General features: G+C 38.1%; 2 protein-coding genes across 2 annotated transcripts; one reads left to right on the top strand and one right to left on the bottom strand.

The window, feature by feature from the left end:
• Window positions 1-956: 956 nt before the first annotated feature.
• Window positions 957-12,713, top strand: LOC137736891 (uncharacterized). Its single transcript, XM_068476203.1, has 24 exons — window positions 957-1,210; window positions 1,961-2,330; window positions 3,120-3,274; window positions 3,662-3,901; window positions 4,267-4,376; window positions 4,471-4,548; window positions 4,669-4,775; window positions 4,937-5,031; window positions 5,123-5,238; window positions 5,455-5,558; window positions 5,638-5,715; window positions 5,870-5,948; window positions 6,101-6,269; window positions 6,457-6,527; window positions 7,055-7,135; window positions 7,218-7,288; window positions 7,645-7,741; window positions 7,857-7,916; window positions 8,064-8,118; window positions 8,204-8,601; window positions 8,690-10,501; window positions 10,792-11,364; window positions 11,489-11,547; window positions 11,703-12,713. The coding sequence occupies exons 2-24, from the start codon at window positions 1,975-1,977 to the stop codon at window positions 11,917-11,919; spliced, it is 5,181 nt and encodes a 1,726-aa protein (XP_068332304.1). The 5' UTR covers window positions 957-1,210; window positions 1,961-1,974; the 3' UTR covers window positions 11,920-12,713.
• LOC137736892 (DNA-directed RNA polymerases II, IV and V subunit 9A-like) lies at window positions 12,400-14,353 on the bottom strand. Its single transcript, XM_068476204.1, has 4 exons — window positions 14,233-14,353; window positions 14,067-14,142; window positions 13,388-13,546; window positions 12,400-12,710 (listed from the first exon to the last, which is right to left on the bottom strand). The coding sequence occupies exons 1-4, from the start codon at window positions 14,259-14,261 to the stop codon at window positions 12,630-12,632; spliced, it is 345 nt and encodes a 114-aa protein (XP_068332305.1). The 5' UTR covers window positions 14,262-14,353; the 3' UTR covers window positions 12,400-12,629.
• Window positions 14,354-14,580: the final 227 nt, after the last annotated feature.

Below are 14,580 nucleotides of genomic sequence, written 5' to 3'. Positions count from 1 at the left end.
AAGACATACATATCAAATTGCATATTTAAGTTACACAATTGAAGAAAAACCGTTAGATCGGTTGATTTAACAATAATCTAACAGTCCTTGTTTCAATATGCTAGTTAGATGTGCAAACTTGATGCATATCGAAGAATTTTCACAACTTTTGAGGTCATCCATGCTGTATAAATTTATTGGTACTCTACTCTTCGTCTCTATAATTTAATTCCAAATCAGATTTTCCTCCTAATAATTTTATGTTTGTAATAAACCTCTCAAGCATTGTAATGCATAATGAAAAATAATAGTGTTATTTAGACACAAAAAATCAATAAATTTGTTGATAAAAAATAGACACAATACAAATGAGTCGCATAATGGTCCAATTATATTAGATATAGATAGTGTGCCAGGTTTGCACATTCAAAATAGTATTACCGATTGCAAAAAGTCTAAGTTGATTTGATTTCCTTGTAGATTTGTTAGTTCTTACAAAGACAACATACTTGTGAAAGATATTAAGAAAATGATGGTACTATTCACACTTATTTTTACATCTGATATATTCTTGTTAATTTTTTACCATTAATATTTTTCGATTCATTTGATCTAAATGTCGAAAAATTAAGAAATGTATGAAAAATAAAAATTAGAATGTGAATAACAATGCCAAAAAATTATTCCACTAAACAAAGCCCAATGGACAACCGCAGAAAACTAGACGTTGTAATAGCGCAGATGATGCCCTAACCAAAACTTTTGAATTAAATTTGAGCTGTGAAAGTACGATAAACACAGCGTAGAGAGAGACCATACGACGCCGTTACACATCGCACCATATTTACGCATGCAAAATTGTTTTTAGCTTGACAAGTATCTGTACGGGAGAAGTAGAGTGGGCATGAAGGTCCAAAACGCTGCGTTTGGAGCCTGTTGTAGCTTCCTTATTATTTCGGCTTCCTCCACCTCTCTCACAGAGAGAGTAGAAAATCCAAGCAAGTAAAAGCCCCAGAGCTCCCTCCAAGAATCTTAAAGAGCCCCTCTTTTGGCGCGTGTAACACACTCTCTGACATTCCCAATCTTCCCCTTTCTTCCTTTTAATTCAAAGGAAGAAATTGAATTGATTTTTTTATTATTTCCGGTTCTAAATTTCTGGTTTTTCCACCTCTGGATTCTAAACTCTGGAAGCAAAGGCCACTATAATCTACTGAAAGATGCCGTCTTGAAGGTACTCACACAAAGATACTTTCTTTTTGGAATTTAATTATTTTCTGCACTTTGATGTATATATTTTTTCTTGCTTGGGGAATTTAGACAAGGGCTTTGTGTTATTGGGTTTTGTGCAAATTGTGTTTTGCTTTGTTTGTCTGTGTGTTTGTATTGAATTGTATTCTAGTGCAAGGGAATTGAATTTTTAGGGTTTTAATGGTTGTTACAAAGGAGTGCATTGTTGATTGTGGAATGTGAAGGGTTTTCATGAGTGTGGTAATGGTGTTTTGGGTTTCTTTGGATTGCCCATTTGGTTAAATCAATTGTATGACTCATTGAACTGGTGGTATTGTTTTCCCAATGAGGTAATTTGAGTTGATTGTTTCAATTAGGTTCAATTTAGGAGTTTCTAATAGGTATTCCGATTATCTTGAATGTTATCTGATTTTTAGTGTTGCTCATATGGTGTTGGTTTGAGTGTTAAAATGGTCGGGACTCGGTTTGCATTTTACCCTATGGTTTAGTTTAGGGTTTTGGAGTTTGAGACTTAAACAAGTGTTTGCTTACCTAGATTGTGTTTGTTGATGAGCTAATCTTAGTTTATTTTGGATTCCCACCGTCCAATCTGGTTTCCAACTTATGGATGCAGAGGAGTCCATGTTTGTGGTGTCTGGCACTGTTTCTGTAAAGAGCATGTTTTTCTAATTTTCATTGTCAAGTTACCGCTGTGCCTTAATCTTCACTTACCTTCACTTACTTTTACTTGTAGGTTTTACGGGAGCTATGGTTCTTCAAAAATTTCCTTCTCGTGATGCACCTTCTGTTGGTATGAAACCTTTGAGCTTTCTCAGTAAGGTGCATGACAAGAATCAACCTGAGGATCTAGAGACAACTTATATAACTCATGCTAAGGAGCCTGATGCGGATATTGACCTCAGAGAAGTATATTTTCTTATCATGCATTTTCTGTCAGCTGGCCCATGCCATAGAACTTGTGGACAGTTGTGGAACGAACTTCTTGAACATCAACTTTTACCTAGAAGATATCATGCTTGGTATTCAAGGAAGGGCGTGCACAGCGAGGATGAAAATGATGATGGGAAGTCATTTCCTTTAAATTACAATATGCTGGTGCACAGGTATGTAATTTCCCTTTTTTTTTTTTTTAATTTATTTTATAAGTCGACCTTTATAATAGGCAGTTATTAGGTAACCTTCATTAGATTTCACTGCGTCTTGTGATACTCAATATTGTGTGGCATTAATTAATTACTTAGACAGACTTAGATCATAAAATGAAAAACAATAGCTATTTTTTTATCATGCTGTTCTAACTAAAAAAATGGTAACTTAGACAGATATAACTCATAAAACAATTTTGTTTCCTTTCATGAGTTGTTTTCTACTTGTTTTTGAGTTAATTACATAGAAGCATTTATTCTTTATTGTTTTTCTTCTTCTTTTCTTTTTCTGAGAATAAACAGTGGGTATGATCTGGATTCTGGTTGGCACTGTTCAAGTATGTATGCTGTTTTCTATATGGGCGACTCTTACATTATTCATTCATCTCAATTCAAATGGACATTTTGTAGATCTTAGTCTTTCTGGGGATCCTCTTTCTAAAACCCATGTAGGGCATACATATATGGGCGACTCTTACATTATTCATTCATCTCAATTCAAATGGACATTTTGTAGATCTTAGTCTTTCTGGGGATCCTCTTTCTAAAACCCATGTAGGGCATACATATATGGGCGACTCTTACATTATTCATTCATCTCAAGTATGTATGCTGCTGCTTCTTCTGATAGTTCTGTTCCAAACTTTTTCATGCCAGTAAGTGTAGTCCTTGAAGGAAATAAGTATGATTGTATTATATTTGTTATTTTCTATAATATCCTTTTGATTCCCTTTCCTCATCGTATAGGTATCCTCACATTGAAAATGACCATTTGGTAAAGCTTTTGAAGCAATTGATTTCAAGTGCAGCCCCACCATCAAGAGGTACGAGTGGTGGAAATGCTCCAAATGCAGCTGATGTACCTACTCTCTTGGGACGTGGTTCATTTTCGCTTCTGACCTGTAGGTGACATTTATTAAGCTTTAAATGCTTAATTCATATGCTTGTGATACCTTTAATTTTTGAAGTTATGATTTTGTCGTTATTGCCCAATGTTTTCCTGATTCCAAATTTGTTTCTTGTGTGTGTGTGCGTACTGTATACACACATACATATATAACTTGGTGTGTGAGTGTGTCTGTGTATATCTTAAACTTCATTTCAAGTTTTCATACTGTTATCATGTTCAATCATCTGTTGGGGGTTTGAAAACGTTTCCCTCTCTTTTTGGAAGTTCTTTCTGTAACATTTACATTTGTTTTACTGGTGATCATCCTCAATTTCCTTTCCTGTTCGAAAATGTGTGTTTCTTCAGTACATCTAAAAAGGAATACCTTCTCCTTTTTCAGATGAAAGGGATCAAGTACACAACGAAATGAAGCCCCCTCCTGCTCACATGCGTTGGCCTCACATGAAAGCTCATCAGGTTCAAGGGCTAAGGTTGAGAGAAATTGGGGGAGGTTTCACCCGACATCACCGTGCACCGTCTATTCGTGCTGCATCTTATGCCATTGCAAAGCCCTCAACCATGTTTGAGAAGATGCAATTTACCAAGAGGATAAGGGGCCATCGAAACTCTGTCTACTGTGGTATGTTTTCTCATTGTCAGAGTTTACTACTCTTAGGTAGACGTGGAAGTTCATTTTACAAATTCTTACTACTATTAGCAAAGAACCGAGTTACTTCAGTTCGCATGGAAGCGTAGGATTTTTTTTATACTTCTTTCTCTCTCTTGTTTTTCTGCTTATGTAATTTTAGTATCTAGTTTCTGCCATAGTTGATCTAGGATTAAGAGAATTGATATATGAAAAGGAGACGGAAATAATATATTAAAAAAAAGAGAGAATTATTGTAAGCTTTTGTCTGCTGTTTCACTCTACCAAGTTTGCAGTTTCACACCTTTAAAATGTGGTATATTTCTCATGGTGGTTTTATTTGGACATGAATGATGCAGCAACATTTGATTGCTCGGGCAGGTATGTTATTACTGGTTCAGACGATCGCCTAGTGAAGATCTGGTTAATGGAAACTGCATTTTGCTTAGCCAGCTGCCGTGGACATGAAGTAATTTGTTATTGGCCCCTCAAAGATATAGTTTTCCATTGTTGTCCCTCAATTTATACTCATTTTATCTATTTATACTCATTTTATGATTAAGGGAGATATCACGGATCTGGCTGTGAGTTCCAATAATGCTTTGGTGGCATCCTCCTCAAATGACCATATGATTCGAGTAGTAAGATTCATCTGTTGCCAATATATAAGGATAATGTGTCTAGTTTTGCTTTTTACATTTTAGCTTTGACCTATGCTGGGAACTCAATGTTAACTTGCTTTAACTTTTCATGTTTACTAGTGGCGCTTGCCAGACGGACTGCCAATTTCAGTATTGCGAGGACATACTGCAGCTGTTACTGCCATTACATTTAATCCCAGGCCAGGCTCTATGTACCACCTTCTATCGTAAGGCCAATTCTCTCACTCTATTTAAATGAATTCATGTGGTGTGTCTAATTAGCTGTAAGTAGTTTACTCTTCTGTTTTTGGTGGGGACCATTGTTATTATATATTCTTAAGTTGTCTCCTTATTAATTAACCTTGTGCTGTTCTTTTGTCATTTGCAGTTCATCTGATGATGGAACTTGTAGGATATGGGATGCCAGGAGTTCTCAAGTGAGTCCAAGGATATACATTCCAAGACCTTCAGATGCTGTAGTTGGTCAGTTGTTTCTCTAGTGCAGCTAAGTTCAATGAACTTACTGATTGGTGAAAGAGAACTTAGTGTGGTCGTATAATTGTTTTGACTGCAGGGAGAAACAGTGGTCCATCTTCAAGCACTGTCACACAGGACCATCATATCTTCTGTTGTGCATTCAATGCTAATGGAACAGTCTTTGTCACCGGTAGCTCGGACACTCTTGCAAGGGTATATAAAACCTTCACGTTCCTTGTTATTATTTCTGCAGCCTTTGGTTTTGACACTATCTTCACTTACTTTTGCTTCAGTAAAATGAAAATTTTCTGCCTCTAATGAGTAATGAATAAACTCATGAATTGTATCTTAAATAGTTTTCAGTTCAAATATAATTGAGGGAAAAAAAAAGTCATTTATATATTTCTATTAAGAGCTTGCTGGTTGTAGGTGTGGACTGCTTCTAAGCCAGGCTCGGATGAGTCGGACCAACCAAATCATGAGATTGATGTGTTATCTGGCCATGAGAATGATGTCAATTATGTACAATTTAGGTTAGTTTGTGCTGAAATTTTGCTGGCAACATATGTATCAATCTTTGCGTGCTGATTTATGTTGCTTCATACACTGCAGTGGTTGCGCTGGAGTATCTAGATTTATGGCAGCTGACACCTCAAAGGAAGAGAACACTCCCAAATTTAAAAATTCATGGTTTGTTTCTCTTCTCTCCTTGTGATTGTTATGTTAATTTTTCTCTGATATGTTCATATTTTTCTCCTCTCTGCACTTATATCTGTCTATTCTACACTTTTCCATTTGGGATTAGGTTCACTAACAGTAGTACATGATCTACTTTATTTTCCAGGTTCAATTATGACAATATAGTCACTTGTTCTCGTGATGGGAGTGCGATTATCTGGATTCCCAGATCACGAAGATCACATGTAAGTTTTGGCAAAGATAACTTATAACTTCCCTTCTAGCCTGCCCTTTTTCTCAATAAGCTTTTCTAATGAAACAGTTGTATCCACCATGTTTTGAATTTTTCGCTTTAAATAGGAAAAAAAAAATATGTATAGCTAATTTCATACTCCAGGGAAAAGCTGGTCGTTGGACACGGGCATATCATTTGAAAGTCCCACCTCCACCAATGCCTTCTCAGCCTCCACGAGGAGGCCCTCGCCAGAGGATTCTTCCAACTCCTCGTGGTGTTAATATGATTACCTGGAGTCTTGACAATCGATTTGTCCTTGCTGCTATCATGGGTAATTTGTTGGTTGTTTCTCATGTACAGTTTATGTATTAGAATATCATTTCTATGCATCGTAGTAATTGTCAATGCCTTTGCATAGAGTAAAGAAACCTAGGTCTTGCAACCTTTCATGGACTAGGATTAAGTTGAAGGCCTTAAATTCTGTAATTTAACATTTCAAAATTCTTCTTTTAATGCAGATTGCAGAATATGTGTGTGGAATGCTTCTGATGGTAGCTTGGTGCATTCACTGACAGGTCATACTGAATCTGTATGTGGCTCAATCTTTTCGTTATTGATTATCCTTTTTTCCCCTTAATTCTCCTTTCGAGAATTTTATTATTTGATCTTGCAAAGAGAAGTATGGTGAAGAGACTGAGTTAAGTAGCGTGTGCCTCCATATTAGAAGAACATGACACTGCATTGTTGTGGAAACTTTCTTTGGTGTGTAGACAGTCAGATGTTGGTTAGGTCATTGCTTTGCTTGATCTTTTCAATTGGTTGCCATAGTCGTCCTTCTTTATCTATTGCTGCCTTATCTACAATGTCTTAGTGCTGTACAGAAAATGGGGCCCTTTTGATCATTCATATATCATGTGCTAGTCTACCTACAAATTGCTTTTGCTGTTTATGTTTTCCCAATATCCTGATTTAGTGGTCTAGTCTTCTAGCTATCACGTTCCATTTCCTTTTATTGATTTATTGTCTGTCGTATTGCTTCAGAAGTCTAGGTATTGCAACCTTTCACGAACAAGTGAAACTTAAATCTCTGACAGTATTCACTTCTGTTATTGATAGACATATGTGCTGGATGTTCATCCTTTCAACCCCAGGATAGCAATGAGTGCTGGCTATGATGGAAAAACAATTGTCTGGGATGTGAGTTTCCAGTTTCCTTATTTTTCTTCCAATTATTTTTATGTTCTATGGTTTTGAATGCTTTGTTGACTTGTGATTTCAGATATGGGAAGGCATACCTATCCGGACGTTTGAAACTTCCCACTACAAATTGGTAGATGGAAAGTTCTCACCGTAAGTGACAAATAGGAACTCTCCATTTTGAAAGCTTTTTTGCTATACCTGTCGTATTGTCGTTAAATTTTCTTTATTCTTTATCTAATTATAACTGTATGAAACCCTGTTTCATTGGTGTTGAAATTGGCTATTTATATGGTACTTTATGCCCCAGCTTTCCATGATTCTGTGTAGCTTTAACCCTAGCTTTCCATTATTAGTTATTTTTGCTTCTCTTTTGCGTGGCAGATGTTATCTGTTGGTATCCCCGCACCCCATTTCTCTCTTTTCTTTTTGGCTACTATTTGTGAAATATACTTTGCTTTCTGAACTGCTTTCTGGCAGTTACAAAGGGTTTTTTCTTTGTAATATAGGGATGGGACATCAATTATTCTCTCTGATGATGTTGGCCAATTGTATATATTGGACAGTGGCCAAGGGGAGTCCCAAGATGATGCACAATATGATCAGGTTTGCTTTTTCCCTTCAATTTTTCTAGCAAAATCCAAATATATGCCTTTAGTTTGGTTGGATTTTATTTTTACACTTTTTTCAAGTTGTACTTAACTGTGCATACACTTGACAGTTTTTTCTTGGTGATTATCGCCCACTCATTCACGATAGTTTTGGAAATGTTCTTGACCAGGTTAGTTGGCCATTTGCACTATTGTTTGTAATCGACCTACCATAACTTAATTCTGAATATATTTTCAATGCTCTTATGTTGGATGTGTATTATAATTGTTACATGATGTGGCCACTTAGATTGAAATATTCACAACGTTTGATTCAGGAAACTCAGCTTCCAGCATACCGGCGGAATATGCAAGATCTACTTTGTGACTCAGGTTTCACTCTACTCCTTTTCCTGTATGGAATTATTGTCTTCTGGAAATTTATTTTCTCAAGCACTGGTTTATGGTGGAACCCTAGGCATGATACCGTATGAAGAACCCTACCAGAGTGCATACCAGAAGCGGCGGTTAGGAGCTCTGGGTGCCGAGTGGCGTCCGTCCTCTCTAAGACTTGCTGTTGGGCCTGACTTCAGTCTAGATCCGGATTACCAAATGTTGCCTTTGGCAGACTTGGATATCTTGACTGAGCCTCTACCAGAGTTTTTAGATGCAATGGATTGGGAACCAGAAAATGAAATACGTAGTGATGATACAGATTCAGAGTACCATATTACTGAAGATTATTCTACTGGAGGGGAGCAAGGAAGTTTAAGTTCAAATCCCTCCATCGATCCAGAGTGCAGTGAAGAAAGTGAGGATGAGGATGCTGAAATGGATGGACTTCGAAGATCAAAAAGGAAAAAACAAAAGGCTGACGTAAGTTCTCTTTCAGTAACAAATTATACTTCAGAATTTGGTTAGGACCTGCCTGAGTGTTTCTGTTTTCTGTTTTCTGTTTCCTCAGAACGAAGTCGTGACTTCCTCTGGTAGGTGTGTCAAAAGAAGGAATTTGGATGAGTGTGCTGCCAATTCATCCAGAAGTAACAGAGCAAGGAAATCAAGGCATGGACGAAAAGCTTCAAGAAAGAAATGTTCCTCATCGTTGAGACCTCAAAGAGCTGCTGCACGTAATGCTCTTAGTCTATTTTCTAAGATTACTGGAAGATCTGCAGATGGAGAAGATGAAGATGGATCGGAAGATGATATGTCAGGAAGTGAATCCCCATTTCAAGATTCCAACATTGAGAGTGATGAATCTGATAAACAAAATGAGCAAGGCAAGCATTCGAAAGGAAAAGAGGTTTTAATCGATGAGTCTGAAGACATGGTTAAACCTTTTGAAGAGTTTCCAGTAAATACTGGGAGCAGGAGGAGATTGGTGCTTAAATTACCAAGACGGGAGTCAAATAAGCTTGTGTCTAGAGAAAGCACAGTAAATAATCGTAGTAATGAGGGTGATTTGGTTGACCAATCATATAGAGTACCTCAAGAAGCAAATGAGAATAACACTAGTCCTCAGGATCCAATGTCCTCCCCAGGTGACGAAAAATGCAGCAAATTTGAAACAGCAGTGAGTGGGCAGTCACAGAGAGTAAAAAATCATTTAAATTTCAAAGGGAGAATTAGTTGGGGAGGGTCCAGAGCACGAACAACAAAGCGCCAGAGATCAGGAGAATTCATGTCATTGGATGCACTTGCCAGAGCCAGTGCAGTTGTTGGTCACAATGAAAAAGACTACACAAAACCTGAAAATGATTCTCCTCATTCAGAAAGCCAAAGGTTCAGGGATAAGATGGACACAGTGGCTATAGGGAATGAGAAAACCACTAGGGCTAGTACCTCCGATGGCCTTAGTGGTGAAGTCAATGTTAAAGAGCATTCAGATTTTAGTGAATGCAAGGATCACGATCAATTGCCTAAATCTGTTCACATGGCTCCTTGGGATGCAAGCACTTCCTTTTGCCTTGATAAGGACGGGACTGGTTTCTCTTTTGAACAAAATGAGAAGCTCTTACCTGTCTCAACGAAATTAAGGTCGAGGAGGATTTCAAAGGATCCTAGTCCTTGCAAACAGGAAATTAACTCTGTGGTAGAGAACATGGAAAATGGTAGGACGATGGAACAGGGTCCAGTTGTGCCAGAGGATGATGGAACCCATAAATTTATTCCAGATCATAGATATGATGGTTCACGAGAATCAGACAATCAATCTGATAAGAATGTTATTGCTAGCACACATGAATCTGTCGAATCCAGTTTACAAAAAAACAAAATGTTCAGTGCTGTTTATAGAAGGGTGAAACCACATAGGGGTAGAAGTAACTTAGAAGGTGATAGTGGTGTCAATGGAGAAGGCTGTTCATATACTTCAAATACAAGCAACCACAATATCATTGCTGGAGACATTCAGGATGACACAACTGATGGAGGATGCAAGACACGGTCCATGGGGTTGAAGGCATCTGCATGTGATCCAAGTAGTCCAGATCATGATCCTAAGTTAGCGGAAGGACATGAGCCAGGTTATACATTGAACTGGATAAGTTCCATGGATAAGTTTCAACTTGGGAATGAAGAACGGGGATCAAGTTCAAGGACGAAAGTTGGTTTGAGGTCTACTAGAAACAGGAGAAGCAGTTATCTTGACATGAGTCCAATGGATAAAAGGAAGCCGCATCAGTCAGGAAAGAAAGTATCATGGTTAATGTTGTCAGCACATGAGGAGAGCTCAAGATATATCCCCCAGTTAGGGGACAAAGTTGTTTATCTGAGACAGGTTTCTCTATATCTTTCTGCTGCCTTTTTTATTTCTTCCATAAGGGAGGAGGGTGGAGCTTGTACCTTGGCGACACAAAATGGTATCCCTAAGTGACCCATTGGTCGCACAAGTTACATAAACAGCTTTTCTTGAAATTGGGATAGAGCTGTGTATGTTTGCCCGCCCCCAGCCCTGCACTGTCCCATGCTTATGCACTGGGCTCCCCTTTCTTGTTTTGGTTTTGTAATATGAATGTCGATAGTATCATTTACTTTGGTAACCTCCTTTTCTTTTTCCTTTCTTACCAGGGGCATCAGGAGTATTTCGATCTGGGTGGATTGAGAGAAAACCCACCATGGAGGTTTATAAAGGGGAGAATAAGGGCTGTCGAATTTTGCAATGTCCAAGACCTAGAGTATTCTTCACGTGCAGGGTCTGGGGATAGCTGCTGTAAATTGACAATTCAATTTGTAGATCCTTCTTCTGATGTGTATGGTAAATCTTTTAAGATGACTCTGCCGGAAGTTACTGGTTTCCCAGACTTCATTGTTGAAAGAACTCGCTTTGACTCTTCCATGGAGAGAAATTGGTCGTGTAGGGATCATTGCAAAGTCTGGTGGAAAAATGAGGGCGAGGATGACGGTAAGTGGTGGCATGGCAGGGTTAAGTCTAAACAGTTTAAATCATCAGAGTTCCCAGACAGTCCTTGGGAGACGTACACTGTTCAGTACAAGAGTGATCCTAGTGATGCACAACTACATAGTCCTTGGGAGCTTTTTGATGAAAATACTCAATGGGAGCCACCTCGCATTGATGATAAAAGTAAAAGGAAGCTGCATTCGGCCTTTGCCAAACTAGAGCGATCAGCCGGAAGTCGTCAGGTATTAAGGAGAAAATACCTTTTACTTTTAATAACTCAAAAACAAAATTTGGCCAATGGTCCCATCTAGCAAACTCTTTGAAGACTCACAAGGATTTTTCTCAATATTGTTGTGCATAATTCAGGATCCTTTTGGGGTTGACAAACTGGTGCAACTTCAACAGAAGCCAAAGTTTACAAACTGGTATGTCTTCGTTATTCTTATAGCGTTCCTCGAATGTATCATTGGATTTCCATGTCGTGCATGCTCTGTCCGTCAAACTATTTGTGATGGAACTTGTTTTTCTCAAATGCTATCTGGGTGTTGACATGTAGTCTTGTCTTACGGAATTCTCTCAGGTGTGTGGTTCCGATATCTCTTGATGTGATCCAGTCTAGGTTAGAGAACGACTACTATCGAAGCCTGGAAGCGCTGAAGCATGACTTTAAGGTCATGCTGGCAAATGCTGAAACCTATCTCGAGAGCAACGCGGTCAAACGCGCGTCAGATAAAGAGCTTTTAGGGAAATTGAAATGCCTATCAGACTGGTTCACACAGACAATATCATCCTTGTAGCTCCCATTGATTTGTAAAGAAGTTGAGTCACTAATGAGGTTGACGCAGCCCATCTTGATTTTTACTTCAGTTTTTTAACCCCTTCTATTCTTTCTTCCTGCGTTTTAGTTTTATTTTTTAGGTATTTTACCATTATATCCTCGAGGATTTTACCATTGTACCATTGCTTCAATTTTGGAGATGGGTGAAATCCTTTGGGGTATTCTGTTTACGAGGGAAGTTGAGATCTGCTTGTGTAAATTTTTTTACTGGATTCATTCTTGTAAAGACATTCGGTTTTATTTAATCACTAATAACGAAAGGAAAAAAGAAAGCTTGTGATTTTCACACTCCATTTTTTCGGTCGCTCTTTGTTTTCTTGCGATATACTTTGATTTATTTAAAGATGGGAGTGCGAAAATCACTTCCCTTTCAATACTTGTATCCAAGGCGGGTTTCACCATTCCCGGCCCAGGATTTCTCCTAAAAAATGGCCTTGCCTGTTACCCATTGTGATTCAAAATTGCATGGAAGCAAAGTATTGTGGCAGAAACAAAAGTAATTTTTGAATCCACGCCAAATTGGATGTCAAAGGATAGTCTAAACAAATGCGGCAGTGCTTTCAACACAAGTCTTTCGAACTAATCTCCATCCTACAGTCACATTTTTTGGGAACAACGCATGTTTCCGGTAGAACGAAAACTGAGCAGATAAAGAGGTGGGTGTGAATCTTAGTCTCTCCACCTATGGCCGCAGCTGGGGTTGCAGCAGACGAAGAACAATGTCATACCCTCCTCTCCTCTAGCAGTTGCCTGCACATATACAATAAACTTGAAGCATTAGCAGCAGTTACAAATCTCCATCATATAGAGTAAACAAACAGCTATCAGGTGCAAGTTTATTGCACATGACTTCAATCTGACTGTTCAACATGGTATCACTGTATGCATGGTAGTGAACATATACCCCCCAGAGACGAAAAGAATCCGACTTCCCAACGATACAATGGTGGAGATTTGCTCAAAACAGAACGATGTTTCAATACAAAGTGGCCTACCAATCTCTCTAGACTAAATAACACAAGAACTCGGGCTGAATACAAGTTAAGCGTCTCCTAGGAGAATCCATAATCATGGTCACTAATTTTAATAGATACTTGGTTAAATAGGCAACTGAAATCTGAAGCGAAAGGCAAGAAGCAACGATACACGAAGAGCTAGAAGTTTACAAACACCAGAAAAAATCTTTAACCCTGATGCCTTTCTAGAGTTATCTTAAACTATACTAATAGCAGAACCGGCCCTAGCATCATGAATCCAATTGTCTAATGATAAGGAGATTAGCAGTTGGAATTTCATCCAAACAAGTGACGACTTGGAATATTTATGTGACATTAAAATAATTAGCATTGCGCTCTTGAACACCAAAAGTTTGAAAAGGCAACTACCAATAAAATTCACCACAACAGATAGAGGATTGGGCATATAACCTGAAAGAAAACAGCTTCTCCATGCTTGCACTCAGCACAGCGCACGGCTTTAGTTCTTGGAAGAGTAGGATCTGCAGCTACATCCTGCAATATCTGAGTGCGCTCACCAACAGCGTGGTGTATCTCGTTTCTGTAGACACAGTTGGTCTCAGCAATCTCCTGCAAACAAAGAATAACATAAAATCTAATAAGTACATAATACAGTCCCTATCAACCCTGAGAATTAACTGGTCACGGAATTTATAAGTTAAGAGAATAAGTTCATAAGAACAAACAGAGACTGAGTATGAATTATCGGATTTTTGTTTCACTTTCCGGGCATGAACATTTCGGGATCTAGCAAAAACCTTTAAAGAAGAAAGTAATAGCAAAAAGGAAAGAAATTGAGAACCCTAACTGAATTCCAAAATGTGGGTATCAGAATGGTCTACATTTGTAAAAAGACAGAAAATTTTGATGCAATTCACTCAAAAGAAACCAAGAAAAAAGTTGCATCCTTGTACCAAGCTTCAGTAAAGGCCAGATTAACCTCGGGTTATGGAAATTAATTATCTTAAACCTAATTAACCAAATGAGATTACGAACCACTTCCCGCAGGACTAAAATGAAACAAATCATGCAAAATAATTGCTAAAGAAAATAAAATCAAGGGGGAGAGAGATGGAGAGTGTGAGCTGACCTGGTGATCGCAGTTGCGGCAGGCGTAGAGGAGCGTCTTCTGCTCCTTGTCCTCCTTCGGGTACAGAATGTTGTTACTGAAAACCCAATTGAAAATTTTAGAAGAAAAAATTCAAAAAAAATAAATAAATGAAAAATTCAAATACAGTGTGGTGGGATTTGCAGACCATTCGCGGCAAAATTTCATGGTACTCATTGTGGAGAAGCTCTGAGTTTTTAGGGTTCGGAGAGTTTGATTTTTTGCTTTTGGCGAAAGGCGGGTTTTCTGCTATTTCTTCTTCTTCTTCTTAATACCAGATGTTATAAATCCTCTGCTTCAGTCTTGACCGTTATTCTCAAGAATGTTTAAGGGTATTTTCGGTAAACTGGAAACTTAGAAGCCTAAGCAATAAGGCCTTTAGCACCTGCAAATGAAGGCCCAAAGGCCCAACATTTTTATTGTTTTTTATCTATTTATTTATTTATTTATTTATTTATTTTGTTGATAGAGATGATATATTTACACGAGTAGGAGA

Source organism: Pyrus communis, chromosome 6 (genome assembly GCF_963583255.1).
Source record: "Pyrus communis chromosome 6, drPyrComm1.1, whole genome shotgun sequence".
Lineage (NCBI taxonomy): Eukaryota > Viridiplantae > Streptophyta > Magnoliopsida > Rosales > Rosaceae > Pyrus > Pyrus communis.
The sequence above is the reverse complement of the archived record's forward strand: the minus strand, read 5'-3'. Positions and strand labels throughout refer to the sequence as shown.